This window comes from Chaetura pelagica, unplaced genomic scaffold, assembly GCF_000747805.2.
Source record: "Chaetura pelagica isolate M959 unplaced genomic scaffold, ChaPel_1.0 scaffold27, whole genome shotgun sequence".
In the NCBI taxonomy this organism is placed as follows: Eukaryota; Metazoa; Chordata; class Aves; order Apodiformes; family Apodidae; genus Chaetura; species Chaetura pelagica.
The window spans coordinates 2,624,224-2,644,445 of NW_009954020.1; the positions used below are offsets into that span (position 1 = coordinate 2,624,224).

The window sequence follows — 20,222 nt, forward strand, 5'->3', positions numbered from 1 at the left end:
GCAAATATTAGTGAATTGAGCCTTAAAACCTGTACGTTGGTATGGAAGCATAACTCCTAATTAACAGATTGGGAAACTGAGGCAAAGTTACACTATGCAGCTCATCCAGCAGCACACAAATCAATAAAAGAGGAAAGTGTATAAACCTGGAATTCTCTACACTGAACAACCTTATTGTTTGAACAAAAGGAAAATTTTCCCCCATAAGTAACAAATGGGCTGAGCAACAGATTTTCTACAAAATGTTATGGTAGTCACTCTTGGAGCAATTTTATAAACATTAGGGGAGATTTTCAAAGGAGTTTGAGGGTTTCATATTTACTTTTTACAATAAATAAATACACATGACCCATCCCATGAGATGGCTTTGATAATTTTAAATTCTATGCCTAATTACATTTTGATGTTGTATTTCATGGGTAGTTGAATAATGTATCACACAAGAAACATTTAGTTTACAAAACCATTTCAGTCAGGGCATTTTAGTTTGGCTCAGCTTCTTCCCTGCTTTGAATATTAAATGTTCTTGGCTAGGTTGGTTAGCCATTGGTTTACTGAAGATTGAAAAATGGATTCAGACACTATGTTTCCGCAAAGGGATATTGCTCCTGAAAACATTTTTACTTTGCTGCTCTGTTTACAAAATGTAGCAAGGACCACCATATCTCGCCTGTTATCAATTCACCATTGTATTGAAGAGTATCAGATAGATATGTATCATAGAAGAAATCAGCTGTACCGTTTATATAGGGTAAAGTCATGCAAACCATGCTCAAAACTAAGCTCCTTAGTTTTGGTAGCATGAAAAAAACTGCATTAGTAAACTGTACGAAATGGTGCAGAATGACTACCACTAATATCACATGCATCTTATGCAGCCATTGGTGTTTTGAACTAGTAAGCTTTGGGTGTAGAGTAAGTGAGATATACAAAGTATGCTTACATTACATGGAGAAGTCAACCAGTGACTGCCCCCACACGCACTTTTAAACTGGCTTGTTTGACGGGGTCCATATTGAGTCTGAAATCCCATCTCCTGTAGAAGACAAAGGCATGGAGCCACTGGGTGTAAAAGGGTCGGTGTCCGTGTCCGTCTCCCCCTCTGCCAGGTAGCGCTTCTCTCTCATCCAGGCTGATCCCCCGTTGGGGCCAAAAGGGAAGTCGTCTCTGTCTTGGGAGATACTGAAGCCACTTGGGGAGCGCTCCAGTTCCTCGTGGTTGACAGAGAGAAGGGATAATGGAGTATCACTGTCTCTTGTTAAGCTCCTTCTCTGTCTTGGAGACACCTTATCTGAGTAAGGGCTTTGTAGGTCCCCTTGAGAGTGACAGCTTACCTGGGAGTCCATTAATGCAAATATAGGCAAAACTGTTGGCCTTTCTGCATATGAAGCTGAGGAAGGTGTGGTTTGCAGTTTGGCAGAGTTTTGCCCACCTAATGATAGAGGTCGTGAATGAGTCATATGACCATGTGCTGAGAAACCATAAGGACTGACTTTGTTGACTGGAACCTGCTGGAAGTTGTAAGGAGATTCATGAGTACACTGCTCAGTGTATTTATATATTATTGTTTTTAATTCAGAATATTTGTTTTCTTCTCTCTTCTCCTTTGCAGGAGAAGCAGTTTCTTTCATTGGACTGATCTCAGCAACATGGATTTGCAGCTGTTCCATATGATGCATGTGCATATCAACAAGAAAATCCAGTTTCTTCCCCATGTCATTAACCTGAAAAAGACCAATGTTATGATATTGTCTGAAGTCAATTGTTCAATGGAAGAGTCAATTGCACTGCCCCCAGCAATGTTGTGCTACGATCTTTATTGATCATGAAGGTGACTAAAGGATAATCATGACTTTCCCATGGAGGCTGGACTGCAGTGGCTGCCACTTTATCCTCTAACTGCCTCAGGTTAAGAAGACTCATCCCTACCAACTGTGCCAAAATAATCCCTAGTGTTGCTGAATATTTGACAGGCCAGCATCCACCAGCAGCCTACAATGTAATGACAGAATTTTTGATTGCATATTGATGAGCAATTACCAAACAACAGATGGAATCACCTTTGCACACAGACCTATTATCTAACTTTTAATAGGCCCACAACATCAAGGTTAAATATCAGGACTAATTTCTTTTCTCTTTCAATAGTACTTTGTGACTGAACACTTACGTTCAGTTAAAGGAATTGATGCCAATCAATAGCAATTGCCTCCATCTTATTTAGTTATGTATTTAAAAATGATGAGAGTGTCTTGACTTGCCAAGCAATAGGTTAGGACACACAGAGGGCCCAAAAATATCTGTGGAGGCAATCCTTTTGAGTGCCAGATCCTGCAGAAGAAGGTGGTGCTCATAGCAAAACACCAGACACAATCAGTATGGAGTTTAAGGGAATGAAAAAGTTCCATCTAAACATCATGATTAGGGTCTTTCTGCCTTATATAATGATATTCATTCATCAGGTTTCAAAATGCACACTCCCCAGTTAATTAAGTTATTTAATTAAAAGCTAACACCATAGTTTTGTGGTCGTTAGTAGAAGATCACCAAGGGTACCAATCTGTCTAGGTCAGCCAAAGACTTGTACAGAATTTAAGTCAGCTTTATAATTCTATATATGAGCTCCTCAGACTCCATCACTACAATGAAATTACATACCTGTCGTTCAACTTTAACAAATTTGCCCATCATACTTTGGTCTTCAGTATCTGCTGTAGATGCTTTGGCTACATATGGATCATTTCTATAAAGAATGAATAATTCTATTAGTGTTCAGTTTTTTCTTTGCATCACAGTAAGTAATTAATATTAAAAAACATTAAAAATGTACCTTGATGGTACATTCATACAGCTTCGTGGAGCCCCAATTTAAGAAAAGATTGAATTTAGTTATTTATACACACAGGAGCAAAAGTCTACTTACTCTATGTGATTCCAATTCATTTCTAAGACTTTTTTTTTTCATTTTTAAGTTAAAATTATTTTGGTTCAAAATTAAGATAAAGGTTAAGAGAAAACAAAAGTAAACAAAATATTTAAGATTGAACAAAAATCATTTCAGACTTGGTGGAATAATTTCAGGTTTGTGAAAAATGATGAGATACTCTAGGTAGTGGTTCTACAGAGGGCTATGTGTTTTAAAATTTAATTCTTCTTAATAAGTGTATTTAAAGACTGAATCTGAGTTTCCAGTCTGGGCATTTGCTTTTTGTTTGTTTGTTGTTGTTTGTTTTGATTTGTTTTTTTCTCAGTTATTAAACAAAAATGTAAATGACAGAGATGGAAATGCAGAAAAAAAAAAGTCTGGCCTGGAAATTTAAAGTAGATTTCATAATAAATTTTCTTCTGTGTTATTTTCTACTGTCTGTCCAACAAATGGACTAACTTCAGGAGGTAAGAAGATGATCTCTGATTAACTAAAGAACTCTGATGTATAACTTCATGGGACCTGGAATGTTCATTATCAAGTTAAATATTTATCTAAAGGGTTCCACACAAACCTCGAAAGAATTTATGTCTTTCCATAATCTATATAAAAGCCTAGAAAAAACAATCCTTAAGCACTTGTTCTTTAACTTGACTTAGAACAAATATACCCTAAAACTTTTGTTTTAACAAGTTCAGTTCTGTGACAAAAATCAGAATATATCTTGCTAGAGCAGAAACTATATCTAATGTCATATATCTAATGGCATGTCAGATTTTGCACATTGGGTTATTGATGGTATGGGCAAATTCAGATTCTGCAATCTGCTTTGTTTCCCAAATGATCATTGTTTCTTCCATATTTGGCTCTCTCTTCACATTTACATGTTTTTAGATTTTTTCACTGAGTGGGATAAACCAGATACAGACAAATTAATTTATTTTCTGTAACATTACTTTTGCTCTGAGCAACCATAACAGCTTTGGGGACAGATTGTTGATGGTCTTCTGTGGTTCTTCATGGATATTTACTGACAGATTTATAGTTGTAAATGACAGAAGAAATGTCACTTATTACTGAATTCTTGCTACCAGGAATGCAGCAATACAATATCACTCTATAACTTTCACATCCAGAAACCTGGTATTGCAATGTTTTTTCAACAGTTCTCACCAAATAGAAAACTCTGGGCTTGCCATTTGGTGAGAGCTATAAGGAACTTTTTCCTCTTCAGGGAGATAACTGGTTTACCTTCAAACTATTGGTGATTTGTATTGGGTTTTTAACTGGGTTTGCTAGCTGAATGTTAGAAACTCAGTATATCAATAATCAGATGTATGTATTTAACATAAAATCACATTTAAAAACTGCAAAGAAGCTGAGCTAGACAACTAAGAAGTCATTAAGTTTATATTTCCATTATATATTCTTCTTCAGAAAGCATCTTTCTGGCTCAACATTTACACTTACATATCATGTAGCAGCGTATCCTCTCAGCATCTTTACTACCACTGTCTGGATGAATGAAGAGCATGCTTATTGGTATGAATGAACTTTTTATTTCTGTTTTGGTCTGTGCAAAATACTAAGCATAAAAAATTCACCTGGGAGACTGTTGCGAAGGGTAAGAAAAAGCTCCCTTTTGGGATTTCTTATGCTTGGGAGTAGATGGAGGTCCAGGTGTAAAAATCATATCTACTCTGAAAAAAAAAAAAAAAAAAAGAAAAATGCAACTGGATAAGTCCATTCCTGAATGCTAATACATGTCAGAAAATGCTATGTATCTCTGCAGCAAACAGTAGCAAAGATTAGAAAAAGAAGCACGTTTCAGTTCGGTAATATATTGAGGGTCTTGATGTGTTTGTTCTGTTCTGGGTCCACAGTCAATACATTGAATTGTAATTACCTGGCAATCTCATGGTAATTAAGTTATATCTGGCTCACTGTTGTCAAACATTGACATTTGAAATACAGGACTTAATTTCCTTTAAAGGATCTAAACTGTGCAGTTGTCAAAAAAGCTCCAGTAACAGCTTTTCCTAAAAATGTCAGGTGAGACCGATCAGGTTTTCTGCTGGATAGCAAAAATCAGAATTTATCCAGTAGTGGTAATTCTTGATACTCTTAATAAACCAATTACTTTCTAGCAGTTATTACACATATTATCAGTAATTAATTAAGTTATTTATTTATTTGGTTTGAAAAATAAAAGTATAAATCAAGTTTTACAAAGAATCCGACTTGACTTCCTATTAGGAACAAAAGCAGAATTATTGTTTGGGAGACTCCAGCATATTTAATTACACTTTTTTACAATATCAGTATATTCTGACATTTGTCATATCCAGCTGCTCAGATGGAAGAAAGCATCTCTTCTCTCATCCCACACACCAAACTGACCAGGTATCAGTCAGCACTAGTCCCTAGAGCAGTTACGTGTTTTATCAGACAATCCATGCACGTCGCTCCACGAAGTTTTGAAAATGGAACTGAAGAAGTCCAAGGCTCACAAAGCTAAATTATACATTTGCTGGACACCCTAGCATTGCTGGGCCATCAGTCAATGTCTCATCAATCTCCTGTGGCACCCCGTTACTCATAAACACAATGAGTTAAACTCAGCTCCCTGGTTTTGTCCAAATACAATCAGTGGAGAACTAGACAACATTGAAGAAAAACTGTGGGAGAGTAAGGGAGATTCATCTGATCAAATCAAGGCATCTGTTTTAAGAAGGGATTAATTGTGCCATAAAAGCCATTAATTATGCTGACCAGCTTCCTATTAACTATAAGAGGCTTCTCACAGGGTTTGACAGAATTATGCCTTTTCTTCAAAAACCTCTAAAAAGGTCTTCTCTGTGTTTATGCAAAATGGCTGCTGAAATGTTGTGATTCTTTAAACTGGGGTGTGAGCTGAACACCTCAGGGTTGAGGCTGTGCTTAGATTCCCACATTAATTCACCTACCATAACCACTGTGTGAGTTGAGCCTAATCATGTCAGGCACCTTCTCTGCTGCAAGGACTCATGAGAGTATCTGAGATGTGCCCTGCTGTCCAAAATCACACCTCAGCCTGAGATGAAGGAAGGCCTTCTGGTACAAGGCATGTAGACCCTACCATATATAGGGTGCAGGTTTCTAACATCATGAGCCCTCTTTAACTTCCTGAGTCGAAAAATACATTATTGCATTGAATTCTAAGCTCATATGATGCAGAGCTCATTTTGTAGAGTAACAATAGTGCTTTGTAGCATATAATTAAAGAGAGTAGCTTTTCTAGAGCAATAATAGTGAGGTCAATTTACAGCTAAGTGAAGGTTATGTACAATCTTCTGTGCTGATGTATTTTTGCACTTGTATCACATGTTCCACCAAGCACAGGTCAGCAGAGAATTTAGCCCAATTAAAAGCTCATGTAGAATAACTATTCCTTTCATTTAACATCCATAAAATGGGGAGAAGGGAACAACCTGATCCTAATCAAATAAGGTCAAGAAAATTCACGGAATTTTTCTTTCAATTTCCTTGTTTTAAATGTGAGCCAGTGGTCTCTTCTGCTGCAGTTGGCCCTGCTAGCTCCTGACTTGCCTTTATTCTTTGAGGAAAAGGCTTTTTATTGACCAGCTACACTGTGCAAAGACAGAGCTCCTGGGTTGCTTTGTAGTCAAACAGGCCAACTATGTTTTTATTTTTGCCAGCACAGCTACATATTTTCCCCATTTATCAGAGGATTCTTACCTTGTCTGAAGATACTTTATTCTGGAAAGCATATCAAGATGCCCTGCTGAGTATTGCTCTATCACATCCTTTACATCATAAGGCCTCAAAGTCTCCTTGAATTTTTTTTTATAGAGACGAAACTGTAGTATCCTGCAGGAGAAACAGAAAAATCACTAACTTCTTACTTAAATTCCATAATGATAATTTGCACTTTTATTGAATACTTGATAAATACTCTGGATGCTAGGAAATTGAGAATGTTATTTCAAAACAAGACAATAAAACATAAGCAGAGAGTAATATCATAGCACATTCATAAGTACACAATAGTTGGCTTTTCATAATTAATGGGCTAAAAGAAATTATTTGTACAAAATGTCTTTTTCAACACTATTATCATAACTAAAAATAGTTCAAAGCTTCAAACTCATCTGTGGCATTTGATTTTGAACAACACAAGTCACAGGGGAATTTGAAGCTGTGAAGCTGTAAATGCTTCAGCCTATTAAAGTTATTATTTTTTTTTTTTGTCTATAATGCTGAATAACTTCCAGTTTGGTTTTGATTTTTCATTTGGGAAAATTTTGGATAGGATATGTTAATTAGATAAACATGTGGAAGTTAAGAAGTCAGCAGCTGTTCAAGATGTGGACAACAGAAAAAGTGTTAGAACTGCCAGAAGTGTCCTTGAAAAAACAGCAGTATAACATTATTGTAGTAGTAGTAGCAGTAGTAGTAATAATAATAATAACTGCTATTATTGCTATTACTATAAAATATCCTAGCAATTCATGACAGAATTCTTATAATAATTTGCTGCCAGAGCACTAAAAAAACATTTGGAATTCTTTTTTTCATTCTTTTCTTTTTATAAATGAGCTTATACTGTTATATCATGATAGAATATTTCTGTTCTTGTCAAATAGACAAGAAATATATGTAAAGAATGGAAAGCATTTATTTTCTTAATCTATCTTAGGCTTGGGATCCAAAGGTTTGCTTTCTCAGTAGAGGCTATATGTTCTTATTGGTCTCAGTTGGGGAAGTGCTGTTGTCTTTTAAGATTCTAACTTTTTCTTTACTCAGGGTTGGTGGGTATTTTTAGCCTGTATGAACTTTCATTTAGCAAAGATAATTCCATTATGACTTTTTAAGGGTTTTTAATATTTTAACTCTTTTGCTTATAAAATTTTAAAGATTTCAAAATGCTACATTTTATGGATAGCAGCAAAAACATACTTAAAAAAAACATAAACAAAAAATAGGAATCACACTGTTAGCAATTTCAATTTAAAATAACCTTGATCATGACCCTGAAAACCCATTAAGTAACTCTGAAAGAGTTACTTCCCTTTATCATTCAGTGTCTGGGCAAACTACATAGAGGAAAAAAAGCCTGAATTATGATTGAGTTTAAGGGGAAATTAATCATAGAACCATTAAAGTTGGAAGGGACCTGAAAGATCATCAAGTTCCAACCCCCCTGCCATGAGCAGGGAACCCCACCACTAGATCAGGTTGCACAAAACCTCATCCAATCTGGCCTTAAAAACCTCCAGGGATGGGGTATCAACAACCTCCCTGGGCAACCCATTCCAGTTTCTCACCACCCTTACAGTGAAGAATTTCTTCCTAATATCTAACCTAAATCTCCCCTCTCTCAGCTTCAAACCATTTTCCCTTGTCCTATCACTATCTTCTCTGGTGAAAAGCCCCTCCCCAGCTTTCCTGTAGCCCCTTTCAAGTACTGGAAGGTGCTATAAGGTCTCCCTAGAGCCTTCTCTTTTCTAGGCTGAACAGCCCCAACTCTCTCAGCCTGTCTTCATAATTACATCAATCATACATTACATCAATCAATTCCATTTGCACAGGACGTGGGAAAGGCAGTAGTAATGGAGGCGGGGCTGGAAAACAGGACAGATGTAGAGTTTGTGTTTGAAAGCATGCAGGAACCAAGGAAAGAAAGGGAAAACTGAGGAGGAAGTAGGGATGAAGAAACTTCCAGCAGGAGGAGAGCAGTCATGTGTAACATGAGCAAAAGCCTGTCACCAGGCTTAAGGAAACTTGGAATTTCAATGACTGGTTCTCCTGCACGCAAGTGGAAAAGAATCAGATATAACAACTTCTGGAACAAAGTAATTGCAGTGAGAGAAAAGTATTTTCCTATGGGGACATTTTTCAAGGGAAGAGAGCAAAAAAATAGTGAGTGGAAGAGTAACAGAGCATTGGTGAATGAATTCTGTCTGCTTGTTGTGATAAACACATTATCAAGCTTTACTGGGAGTTTTCTAACCCTAGGGAATATCTCTTGTGATATGAAAAATGTCACAAGCTGAAGACTGCTGAAATAGAGACCTCATCATCTACTAAAGCACAACAGCTGAAAAATACATTTTACTCTCATGCAATCGTGAATAAAAAAAGAGTTGAGTCAGCTCAAGTTTTGCTGCTAAGAGAAAACTCCAGTTTTTATAAATAATGCAGTCACTACATTAAGCAAGATACTGTATATAATGCATATTTTAATGCAGAACTGTATGCAATATTATTTTATAAGAAATATATTTATGGTGTATCTTGCAAAAATGGCATAGTCAATTGAAAAACATTTTCCTTCCTGCATATCTTCAAAGAGGACTTCAAATATGGTCTGTCTTGTGCTTTCCAAGATATCTAGAATGACTTAAACTATTGCATCTAAACCAAAAGTAGTAACAGCAACAATGAATCAACTTGTAGCAACATGGTAATGTGATTTCCCAAAACATAAGCTTTCAAAGTCAAGGTAAATCATTGAGGAGCATCAGAAACATTTACCTGACAGCTCGGATGGCTGTCTTGAATGTGGGGATCATATCTTCCATAAGGAAGTCACTACTGTCGCCTCTCTCTTCTGCCATGGGTTCCCCTGTTCCTGCATCTGCAAAGCAGGTCAAAAAAAGCTGTGTGAACATCTGACCCTGCAATTTCTGGAGGATGATCTAGCTAACTAAAGAACTACATAAAGTGTAATTTATTAAAGGAGCACCTCTTGCAGGGTTCTCTTTCTCTGGTCAGCTCTTGAAAGTGATTTGACAACGCAACATTACTTGAGGGATTTCCTCTCAGCTTCCAGAATTTCTGAAACTTGTTTTCCAATGGATTTAGAAATTTCCACTTTTAGGAGCTTTGACAATGATAAATCGTTGCCAAAATTATTTTAAGGAAGGTTAAAGCAGGCGTAGAAGCTACAGGCCAAGTTCTCCTTCCACTTGGAGCTCATGTAACTTCATGGAAAAAGATAACCAAGCTCCTGGTGTGGACATGCAAACTACATCCTTGGTAGTCTGCTCAGCATGCACTGCTGCCAGGTGGCAGAAGGAGAAACTGTTACTTAGAGACAATTTAGACACTACAGAAAAGAAGAAAACATGTGCCCAGAGAAGCTGAGAGGAACTATGCACAGACACACAAGGGAAATCTGCTGAGGGGCAGTCTTAGGGAGAGGGAAGCAGATTTTGACTCTATAAAACAAGGTTTTAAGAGATTGCAGTGAGGAGATATTTGAGAAGCCTGGACACAGGCTAGTGCAGGAATGTATGCAGTTTAGGAGGGGGCTCAACATCACTCCCCAGTGCACCCTCTTGTTCCAGGTCAAATAGGTTGATCACACCACTAACTACATACTACATTGCTTGCTGTTTTCAGAGGCCCACTGTCTTATTTCAAGCACTGTGTTGCCTGGACTCCAGCATTTATTTCTTGGAGATTTCCCAAATGCGCCGTATAAAACCAGGGACCAGCCATGCTTGGTCCAGAGAGTCACAAACCTTCAACAGGAGATGCAGAAGAGCAAAGTAAAATGGGGAGAAGAGGGGATGGATAGGAAGAAACCAACACAGATGGGCTACCTTCAGAGCTTTGCCAAAAAGCATACGCTTTCATTCGGAATGCAGTGCGAAAACGCTCCTTATTATTCAAGACAACATTCTTAGGCTCTTTTGAAGGACTTTCTTCAATGGCATCTACATTCAGAGGAGTAAATAGCTTTCCTTTAGTATTGGTACCACGAACCCGATCCAAGAGACCCAGCTTTTGGCTACAAAATAAGCAAAAGGAATCATTTTCCTCCTTTGTATACTTTTAAGTTGTTTTCATGATGCTTTAAGTATATAATGGGCTAAATAAATGTTTTGTACACAAGGACACTGCTGGGGCTACCATACATCAAAGTCTTTGCAAGCAACAGCTGAGCTCCTTAGATAATTAACTTCTTTTTATGAGCATTTTTTGTATCAATGTTGAAAATGTTACCCGAGGGTCTTGCTAGCCTCTCTGTGCAATGTATCAGTGCTTCAGCTCTAGTGCATGGCTGAAGGATTAGATTTATTATGAAGGACAGATACACCACTACTTCGGCAGTTATATTGTTTAATGATAAAGGATGCTTGGCCTTTCCTGTTCAGCGCTTTCTTTAACTGCTGAGTCTGTGGCAGGCTATTAAATGCATAACTCATGTGCATAGCCAGGACTGAAAGAAAGTCAGATGTGCTGTGGACCAAATAAATTATCAGTAAAGCAGTGGAAAGACATTGCCAAGCAATTACTAGGTACATGGTAGGGCAGTTCTTTCCACCACTCTCTTTCAATCATCTCTCACTACACTAGAAATTGAGGTGACCTATACAAATTGTAGTAGAGTGACATATTTTGTTCCTCTGATGATTCCTTGCACTGTCCTCTTACAGATTTACTGACCAGTTATTTTTCCTTCACTCACAACATACAACTAGAATTGCATCTACTTGCTGTAGATGCATCAGTAACCCTTCTGGTGGCCTGATGACTTCAAGGCAATTACAAACACCACTGAAAAGAGCAACAGAATAGGAATTTGCTACTGAGTGTATCAGCTTAAATATACTCTGAATACTTCACAGGTGAAAGAAAGATGGTCTAATTATGTAATTTGCTTGTTCACTTTGCTGCTTAAATATTTGCCAATTGCACATTTATTAAAAAAATAAAAATAAAAATGTAGGGCCAAGCCACGGGAAGAAAGCTTGTCTTGTAACCTATTCCTGGATATCACAGTGTGGGATGTCTCCAGGGGAGGTGAATTTTGCAAACACAGTCAAGAGGTCAAGAGGCTGTTAGGAGCAGGAGAGAAGGGCAGGCAGGGTGAGTGGAGGGAGAGAAGAAGCCGCTGCAGCTCTCAGGTTTCTGACAGCCACAGATGGGAGCAGAGCTGAAGGATGGTGACCAGAAGAAATAGGTTTCATAGGTATGCAGAGTGGAATCTGTGCAGCTCAGCTGAAGCCAATAAACTTGCTGGCAGGAGAGACAAGCATGGGGAATGTCCACCATGCAAGGCCATAGTGGACAAGGACAGAGACTTGTGTGCACACCTTGCAAGTGAAGGGTTGCACTCACAGAACTATTTTTTTCTGTATTTAAGGAGTTATCTTAGTGACACGGATTATTTTTGTGTTCTGGTATCTCTGGTGTCATTGGTGTACCCTGAAGTACTTCTACATTTCTATTTTAGAGCTCTGTGCCAGTATCCCTCCACAATGGAAATTCTTAGAACTTTTATCTTAAAATTATAAAGGCAACATGGATTTAATGATTTAATGATTCTGCAGCTTTTCTAAGAGTGCTGACTCTAGTAGGAATACTGCAGTTTACAGCATACAAAATTCCTACACTGAATGTCATGGCTGTTGCAAGGTTTTGTCTGTGGTACTTTGGAGTGTTTTCTGTGTTCCTTTTTTTTTGTTTGGTTGGTTTTTTTTATTGATGTTTTGTGTGTGTGTGTGTGGTTTTGTTTTGTTTTTCTTCCAGTATTAATTAATGGGGCACTCATTTCTACTGTCTCTTTCTGATTAATATATCTGATCCAGAAGGGTTTTATAGGTTTCCCTGCCACAAAAGATGGAAACACTAAAGCTTTGTGTAGGATGATTTGTCAGGCCTTCTGAATATTCTTGCTCACAACCTGATGATACATGTGAATACAATTTCTGCAGTCCAGTAAGTTCAGGTACTTGCCCTGTCATTGCATGTATGAAGTGCATATGTGTGTGCAAGTATGGAAGTGGCATCCAAGAAGGACTTGTGTAAGTAAGGAGACACACAGCCAGTCCTGCTAAATCAGCATCACCAGGACTGAAGCTACTGATATGAGAAAATAGAAGCATCGATCTGAGTGAAGAATTAGTCTAAGTGAATAGTATTAATATTACCCAGACTTTGCCCCAATGCAATCTGCTGAAGAATTAATAGCATGGGGGAAAGACAAACAAAGCACAAATGTATAGAGGAAGAATCAGGGATTACTTCCTTTTTTGTTGAAAAACATGGGATGCTACTTGTTGACATCTGTGGCAAATTAGACAGCACAGAATGTATAGGGCAGTCTCATGTTCTCTTTTAAGCACTTGTTTAAAAAAGTAGTTTCTATAGTGCTTGCTTTTGGGTTAGAATCTTGATCTGATTGATCCACCAAGGTGCTCTAAAGGTTAAACTGATGGTGAGTGCAAGGTCCCAAAAAGCAGTCTGTGTTCTGCTGAGATAGGAAGAATCCTGTGATATTTTTTCTGCCTTAATAATGCTTCACTATTCTTTCAGAGGCCAAGGTTAAAAACAGTAGTGCTTTACAAGACAGAGGTCTTAAATCCATCTCATTTCAGTGAAATCTGGATTCTTTAAGCCCTCAGATATAGGAAAAATAGATACAGAAGAAGACAACAGCTAATGAGCACATTTTGAAAGGGCACAAAAAACAAAGGTAAGGAGGCAAAAGTCCATTCAATGAGTTGTGTGCAGTTTTTTGAAGGTAAAGTAGGGGAAAAAGTAAGTCTTATGCATCAATAATAATAAAAGTAAAGTTTGAAGGTGAAATTACTTTTGAAAAGGATAGTAAAAAAAAGAGTCTGGAATCATGGCACATCATTGTTAATGCAAAGAAATGAAGAAAAAAATCTAGCTGAGTGATAACAATGAGTCACACAGGCAACAGAAACTGACAGGCATGAAGATGATAGAGAGAGTGAGCTTGTGAGGTCTTCAATGTAAAGAAAAATAGAGTAATTAGGCATGCTTGGAATCATGGCTGATCTTTGTAGACTGAAGGAGATGGTGAAATAAGTTACAAGAAAGAAGAAACTGAAGTAGTTTTAAGATGAGTAGATCTATTCAGTGACAGTAAAATAAATACATTTTTCCCTAGGTCTGAAAAAACTGTATGCACAACAGGCTTGTTGTGGAGACCAGCTTTTCCTGGTGCAGGGATTAGCAGATCAGCACTAATAGATGAATCTCAAACAAAAGGAGGGACTACAGTCTACTTATTCTTCAGGATTTCAAGACTGATCATCTTAGTTTAAGACCTCCCAGGATGAGAAAAAGGCTCCTAGAAGGATGAAATCTAGCAGTAAAGCTCAGATAATTTCGGATGTTGAAGTGATTTCCTCAAAGGCAAGAGGTAGTCGAGTAGTACACATTGACTTTGAGCAATGTATTAACTGTCACAAAGTGAGGTTTAGTAACACTACACAGAAGTACTCAGGAGAACATGTTTAAGATGGAGCACCTGAAAGTTGAAGAAACAAAACAATAAGTGACACAGAAGATTCCTACTGTTGATAGAGAGAACTTTGATACTATATTAGAAAAATAGAATTGGCATTACATATGGCCTCTGACTCTCCAGAAACTTGATTGGTCTTTCAAAATGCATATCCAGATCTCTCGAAGTTTGCCCATTAAAATTTCTGTAATAACTGCGTTCCTTACCAAAAGACAAAGAAGCATAAAGTGCTTTGCAAGGAAATACAGGGATCAGACCATCAAGAAAAGGGTCTGTGGATGATGGAAATTATCCAAAATACTACTCTTATTTTATTTTTTTTTTCCTGTATTAGCAGGGGGGGTGGAATAGATGATGTCTAGAGCCCCCTTCAAACTCTAATGATTGTGATGTTTTCCACAGCACATGTAAGTAAACTCATTTATAAGTTGTTTTTTGTTGTTTTGTTGGTTGGTTGGTTGGTTTGTTGGGTTGGTTTTGTGTTTGTTGTGTTGGGTTTTTTTTTGTTTTTGTTTGTTTGTTTGTTTTTAGTGGAGTAGTTGTTTAAGGTAAGTAACATAAACCAAAAGCATTTCCAAATTCTGTTTCTAGGGAGTTTCTCAACTTTCCCCATCAATAAGTGCAAGTGTAAGAACAAACTGCTGTCCCAAGACTGTTGCTCAAGCACCTTAGGTTTAAGAGCTAGAACTCATCTGATCTGTTTAAAGCTGTGTGAAAAGTTAAATGTCCTGTGTAAGATTAATCTTTAGACCCCTTTTTATAATCAGTGGGAAGTTAAAAACCTACAGAATGTAGTTCAGCTCCATTCATTTTGGGATGACTTTACAGCTGGGGGAACTTTTATCTTGTTATTGACTACAGAAAGATCTAGATGAGAAGTTATTGAATAAGACAGTCGCTAGACTAAGCTAAAGTTACCTGAGCTGAAGGCTTCCTCATTAACTGAATTCTGATGAGTAACCCTTAAAGTAACATTCAGATTCAGAACAGTATTTTTATGCAATAAACATAGACAATTGTGTTCACATCCAGGCAGCCAGAGCAGTAGAATCATCAGAAAATAATTCATCAGCTTCACATGAGAAAATACAACAGTATGTTGTACACAAAAATACCCAAAACAAAACCCAAGCTTCTTTCCAGATAATGACCGGCTGTCATCAGAAACAAAACATACCCAAACAAAACTTTAATCTCATTTCCAAGGGATGAAATCTGGGTCTGCTAGGGTTTTTGTTTTCATTGTGCTTTTTTTAAAAAAAGACTTAGTAAACATTTGTTCTCATGTCACAGTCTCCTTTATGTAACCAGCATGCGCATGGCTCAGTCCCAGCATGAAGCATGCGCAGATCACATCATCCCTCATGAGAGTGCCTAGGACAGTGGTTCCCACCCACAGGTTCATGTACTGCTGCTTGTCTTTCATACTCTTCCTACTGATATTAACTACTCTTCCTCCCCTTGGGATAGTGGTCTCATTTAATTTGGCTTCCTTACATTCAATAAAATATCAGTCATGACCTCTCACAACTCTAGAAACAAAGAGGATTCAAGTGGATCCCAAACATGCTGTTAGAAGTGCAGAGTAATTTCTCTGAATAGCTTGGATACGTCGCCCTTATTTGATTTGCACACTGTTGCATCCCTTCCCTTACAGTGGAATAAAAGTGTTCTCTATATCTTTGCACTTCAAGTGGAGTCCCAGAATGAGAATTCCTTAATTCTGTGGTAGATACAAACCACCACCAAAGGAGGAAGGCAGAAGCAGTGCAGACAGGTTGGCTTGAAAGCTTCCTAGCTGCAGAACAATTCACCTCTCAAATTTGTGCTCCCAAATAGCACTGGGAATTATTTTGGAACATCCGAGTGACTAAATTGGTGGCTGGATACACAAGAGATGACTGGCTTCTGCAGCAGCTATTTTACCTTTGCTCAGAATAAAGAGTGGGAACCACTGCACTAGACATACTTTTCCAGAAACAGTCATGCAAGGAAATAATGCAGTTACATCCCATCATGCAAGCCAGATACTCTCCTCTCTGTGCTTTGCCTAGTATTGGAGTTTCATAAACATATGGCACATGTATGAGAAGAAAAATAATGAATTAATGCTAACAGTGAATCAAACACAGCTCTCTCCCATGCATTTATCACTTTCAACTAACAAGGAGTAACAACAATCAGGAAATCTTTCCATATTTTTCCAGTTTAGCTAATAATGAGATTTAGTTGGTCTCAAGTAAGTGGAAGCAAAAGGAAGTCATGTTTGCTGCAATATTTTACCACATTATTGGGTGTGCTTACACAGGTGAACTTAGCTTTAGGAAATCAAACATTCTGAATGAGTTTTTCAGAAGTGTTCTCCCTCAAACTATTTCAAAAAGAAGTTAACATGAAACTAATGTTATGAGGACAGCCACGAATCCTGCACTGAATACATTCAGCTGATCTCGGAGAGTTTGTGTGCTTCCTAGTATAAACCAAGGAGCATTCTGCACTTCTGAGGTACTTATGAATTTTGGTCAATCAGCTTTCCCTTTTAAGGAAATAAAATAATAATCTTTTCTATAGATAGGAACTGAAAAACCTGTTTAATCTCAAAATAATTGATTGTAGCTCCTTAACAACTAATTCTTAGTTTTAAAAGCCATTTTCCACCCCTGAATCTTGAGGTTTAAACTTGCAAGTTTCTGATGTCTGAGGAGAAAACATCCCCTTTGAGCCAAGCAATTTTCATACTCCGCTTGTGCATGTCCTCGTTGGTATTTAACTGTAGACATGGCTCTAAATCCAAACTCACCCACCATCCAGATTGTTTTCCCAGAAAAATGAACATAAATCCTAACTTGGGCTCGCTCAGCTTTGATGTTCTTCAGAAAGAGAAAGAGCCCTCATGCACACTAAAGGCATTTGCTCAGCCCCTCTTCTCATCAACACTTTCTAAAGTGATTGAGAATGGGCAAAAATAAGCAATGTCACACAGATCTGTAGGAAGAATCATCCAAGTTCAATTATTTGTGAGAACAGACTGGATATTTCTCGCCAACAGATGCAGCCAGCAACATAAGTAGAAATTATATTGATGTTGACCCACTCTACGTTGCTATAAATGTATCTCCATTTATCAACCACTAGAAAGCAAACCAAACTGCAAAATCAGTTTCTCTTGACTATTTTGCATGGGCTAATCACCCAGGGGAAAGATGAGGTGTTTCACTAGCAGTTCTCCAAAAGCTGGAGAGCTCAGACTAGGAAAGCTGAGTTGTGCGTTGATTATTTCATTTTTGTGGAATGAAGTGGGAATGAGAACAATGAGCAAAAGTTGAATGATAGCAAGATGTTGCTGTGGGATAGAATAAAATGCTTGACACATTAATAAAAATATTAGTATTTCTGAAGTTGTGTCTTTCAGATTCCCAGAATGCTAAAAAATTATTTTTTATGTTTCTTTACAAGAAGATAAAGTTCTTGCCCCACATCTGAGGTCACAGTTCAGCAATGTATTTTAGCTTGTAACTTTATTCAGATGATGAAAAGCATCCACTTGCTTTCAATTTGCTGAACAAGAACCTGCAAATACACATGCAGGGATGTTGTTCCACTGAAGTCAAATGCAAAGTGGGTTGCATGAATTTGTGTTGGCAAGGTTGGGAATGTGTGGGTACAGTATTTAGCTCTTATAGTACATTTTTCTTACAGTAAATTCTAAATGGTTTGCAGAGTAGGTTAGTATCATTCCCATTTGTGAAAACAGAGAAAAGCACTTGTTTCTAAGCAGATAATTGGCAGAGCCAGGATTAGATCCCATGTTTTCTGAAGAGCAGAACAATGAATATCTGCAAGGTCATGCAACTTTCTTTTTATGTTTAAATAACTTTTCAGCCTTATCTCCCCTTATTTTTTATGGTGGTTGAATGAACTATTGTAGTAAAAACAAAAAGTGCAGGCAGAGAACAGCATGCAAGAAATATGAAAAGAGTAAGGCTCAGTTGTTACTTGAATGTATATACCTAAGTTTTCTTGAGAGGCTTGATCCAAAGAATGACTCCCTACTAAACATGACATTACTGTAAAGTGAAGAAAAGTTATTAAGATGAGACGTTAATGGTTACCCATGAAAAGCTCTATGAAAAAAATGGGAACAGCCTTTCATTCGTAGTTAATGTAGTGTGCAGATCTGAGTAGCTTTCTCCCCCTTCTTGTTTTGGGCAGTTGTATTAAGGAATACTGACAGAAATTTTCCACCTTGCAAAGCATGATTTTATTTTCATTATGCTGTTACTCCTGGCAATACAAAAATGCACCACATTATATGCATTCCTTCATACTCACATAATAGGAAAGACTAGTACCAATTCTGTCACTGAATAACAATTAAACCAACTTTCCAAAGGTAGAGAAATATTATTTATCTTGTACAAATAAGGAAATGGGGATAAATTCCTTTTCTACAGTCACATAATAATAGATCTAGGAATGAACACACTCTCCTGGTGTCTAGTTCTACAGTTGGAGAATGCTGATTAGGAGCAAGACTCTAGAAAAAAGTTAAAAATCCTTCAGTAACATGCCTGTATATACAAATGATTCAAACCTCTTACACTAATTGAAATTAGTGGAACAGCTGCTAAAAACAGTGCTGAAAATCAGGCCAACATTTCATTTCACAAACATAGACATAAAATTTGTTTCAAAATAAATGATATGTCTATCCAGAAAAGGTCCTTCCTAGAATCTGGGAAACATAGGTCAAACCCCCAAACATTTGCTAAATGATTTGCTGCCCTTCAACAGAAATGAGCATTAATATATATTTCTCACAGATCTTTCTTTTTGGGAGCTAAATTGATGAAAAGGCTTTGCAATACATGCAGAAGAGCAATTTCTATCTCAGATTTCATGTGTAGGTAGTTTAAGGCATTGATTATGGCAGGAAAAGCTAGTGGCATCTCTGGTATAAGATCAGGAAACTCCCCGCTGGTGAGCGATGAATAGCACAGTCCTGGTTCCTCCTGGTTTGGGGGACTATGCTGGTCATAGGAAAATAGCTGTTCTTAAGAGAGCAGCATGGGATGTACCACTTCCCTTCACTGCAACAGAAGCCAGCCTATTGTCTGGCTCAAGGGTAGTCCAATGTGCTCTTCATCATATGTCTCACCTTTGCAGTTTTAGTTTAAAGGCAGCTTCAAGAAAGCCTTGGGCTGCTGCCAAACTTTAATTTGTTTTCTACTATCACAAGCCTTTCCCTGCAACCTTGCCTTGGGATCCAGCTTCTGACTCTTCCTTTCTGTTATCTTCCCTGTGCTTTCCCCAAATGGCCTAAAAACCAGAAGCTGCATCTAGCTGTGACTTTGCCATGATGCTAGCTCCTACTTCCAAGGAGAAATCTTAGAAGGATCTGTCACAGAGTTCAACTCCACTGCTGTGGAGTTCCTAAAGAACTTTTGTACCACAGAATGGAAACCCTGCCACTTAAAGCACTACCCATCCTCAAATCTTCCCACAGCCATGGCTCATTTTTAGTTTATTTACTAGTTAAATTTTTACTCTTCTGGGAAGGCTTTAGACCAATTCTTCTCTCTCCATTATCAACCACTGCTCAGACAGTGTAGTTTATTACAACAACTTTCCTAGTAAGTATTTAACTGATGCAAGAACCTGGAGACTGAGTGTACTTACAGACTGTTCTCTCTACTAGGACCTAATTCCCTTAGTGCTCACTTATTTAAATAGATTCTTAAATGCAAAGGGAAGTGGAGTACTAGTAATACATTCTGAGCTAAATCACTGTAGGAGGGAAAGGAATTATTTGGTTTTAATTATCTGGTCTGTAAATAAGAGTTTTATGAGATATGGGAGATGAGACTGTCAAACAACCAGATTTTATGGGTCAGCCCCATGTCTACTGAAGTTGTGGATGTTCCCACAAGCACCATCATTCTTCTGTTTCCCTGGATGGTTTCCAGTCCCTCTTGTGGAATGCTTATTTTCCATAAACACATTCCT

At 37.7% G+C, this 20,222-nt stretch overlaps 1 protein-coding gene across 1 annotated transcript in view; it reads right to left on the minus strand.

Moving 5' to 3' along the window:
- Positions 1-606: 606 nt before the first annotated feature.
- Positions 607-20,222, minus strand: part of KCNQ3 (potassium voltage-gated channel, KQT-like subfamily, member 3) — a 34,025-nt gene continuing 14,409 nt past the window's right edge. Inside the window, exons 10-15 of the mRNA XM_010002284.1 lie at positions 10,537-10,724; positions 9,464-9,566; positions 6,665-6,796; positions 4,531-4,626; positions 2,659-2,743; positions 607-1,724 (exon numbers count right to left, since the gene is read on the minus strand). Coding sequence (XP_010000586.1) covers positions 987-1,724; positions 2,659-2,743; positions 4,531-4,626; positions 6,665-6,796; positions 9,464-9,566; positions 10,537-10,724 — 1,342 coding nt within the window. The 3' untranslated portion in view covers positions 607-986. The remainder of the gene's footprint in view (positions 1,725-2,658; positions 2,744-4,530; positions 4,627-6,664; positions 6,797-9,463; positions 9,567-10,536; positions 10,725-20,222) is intronic.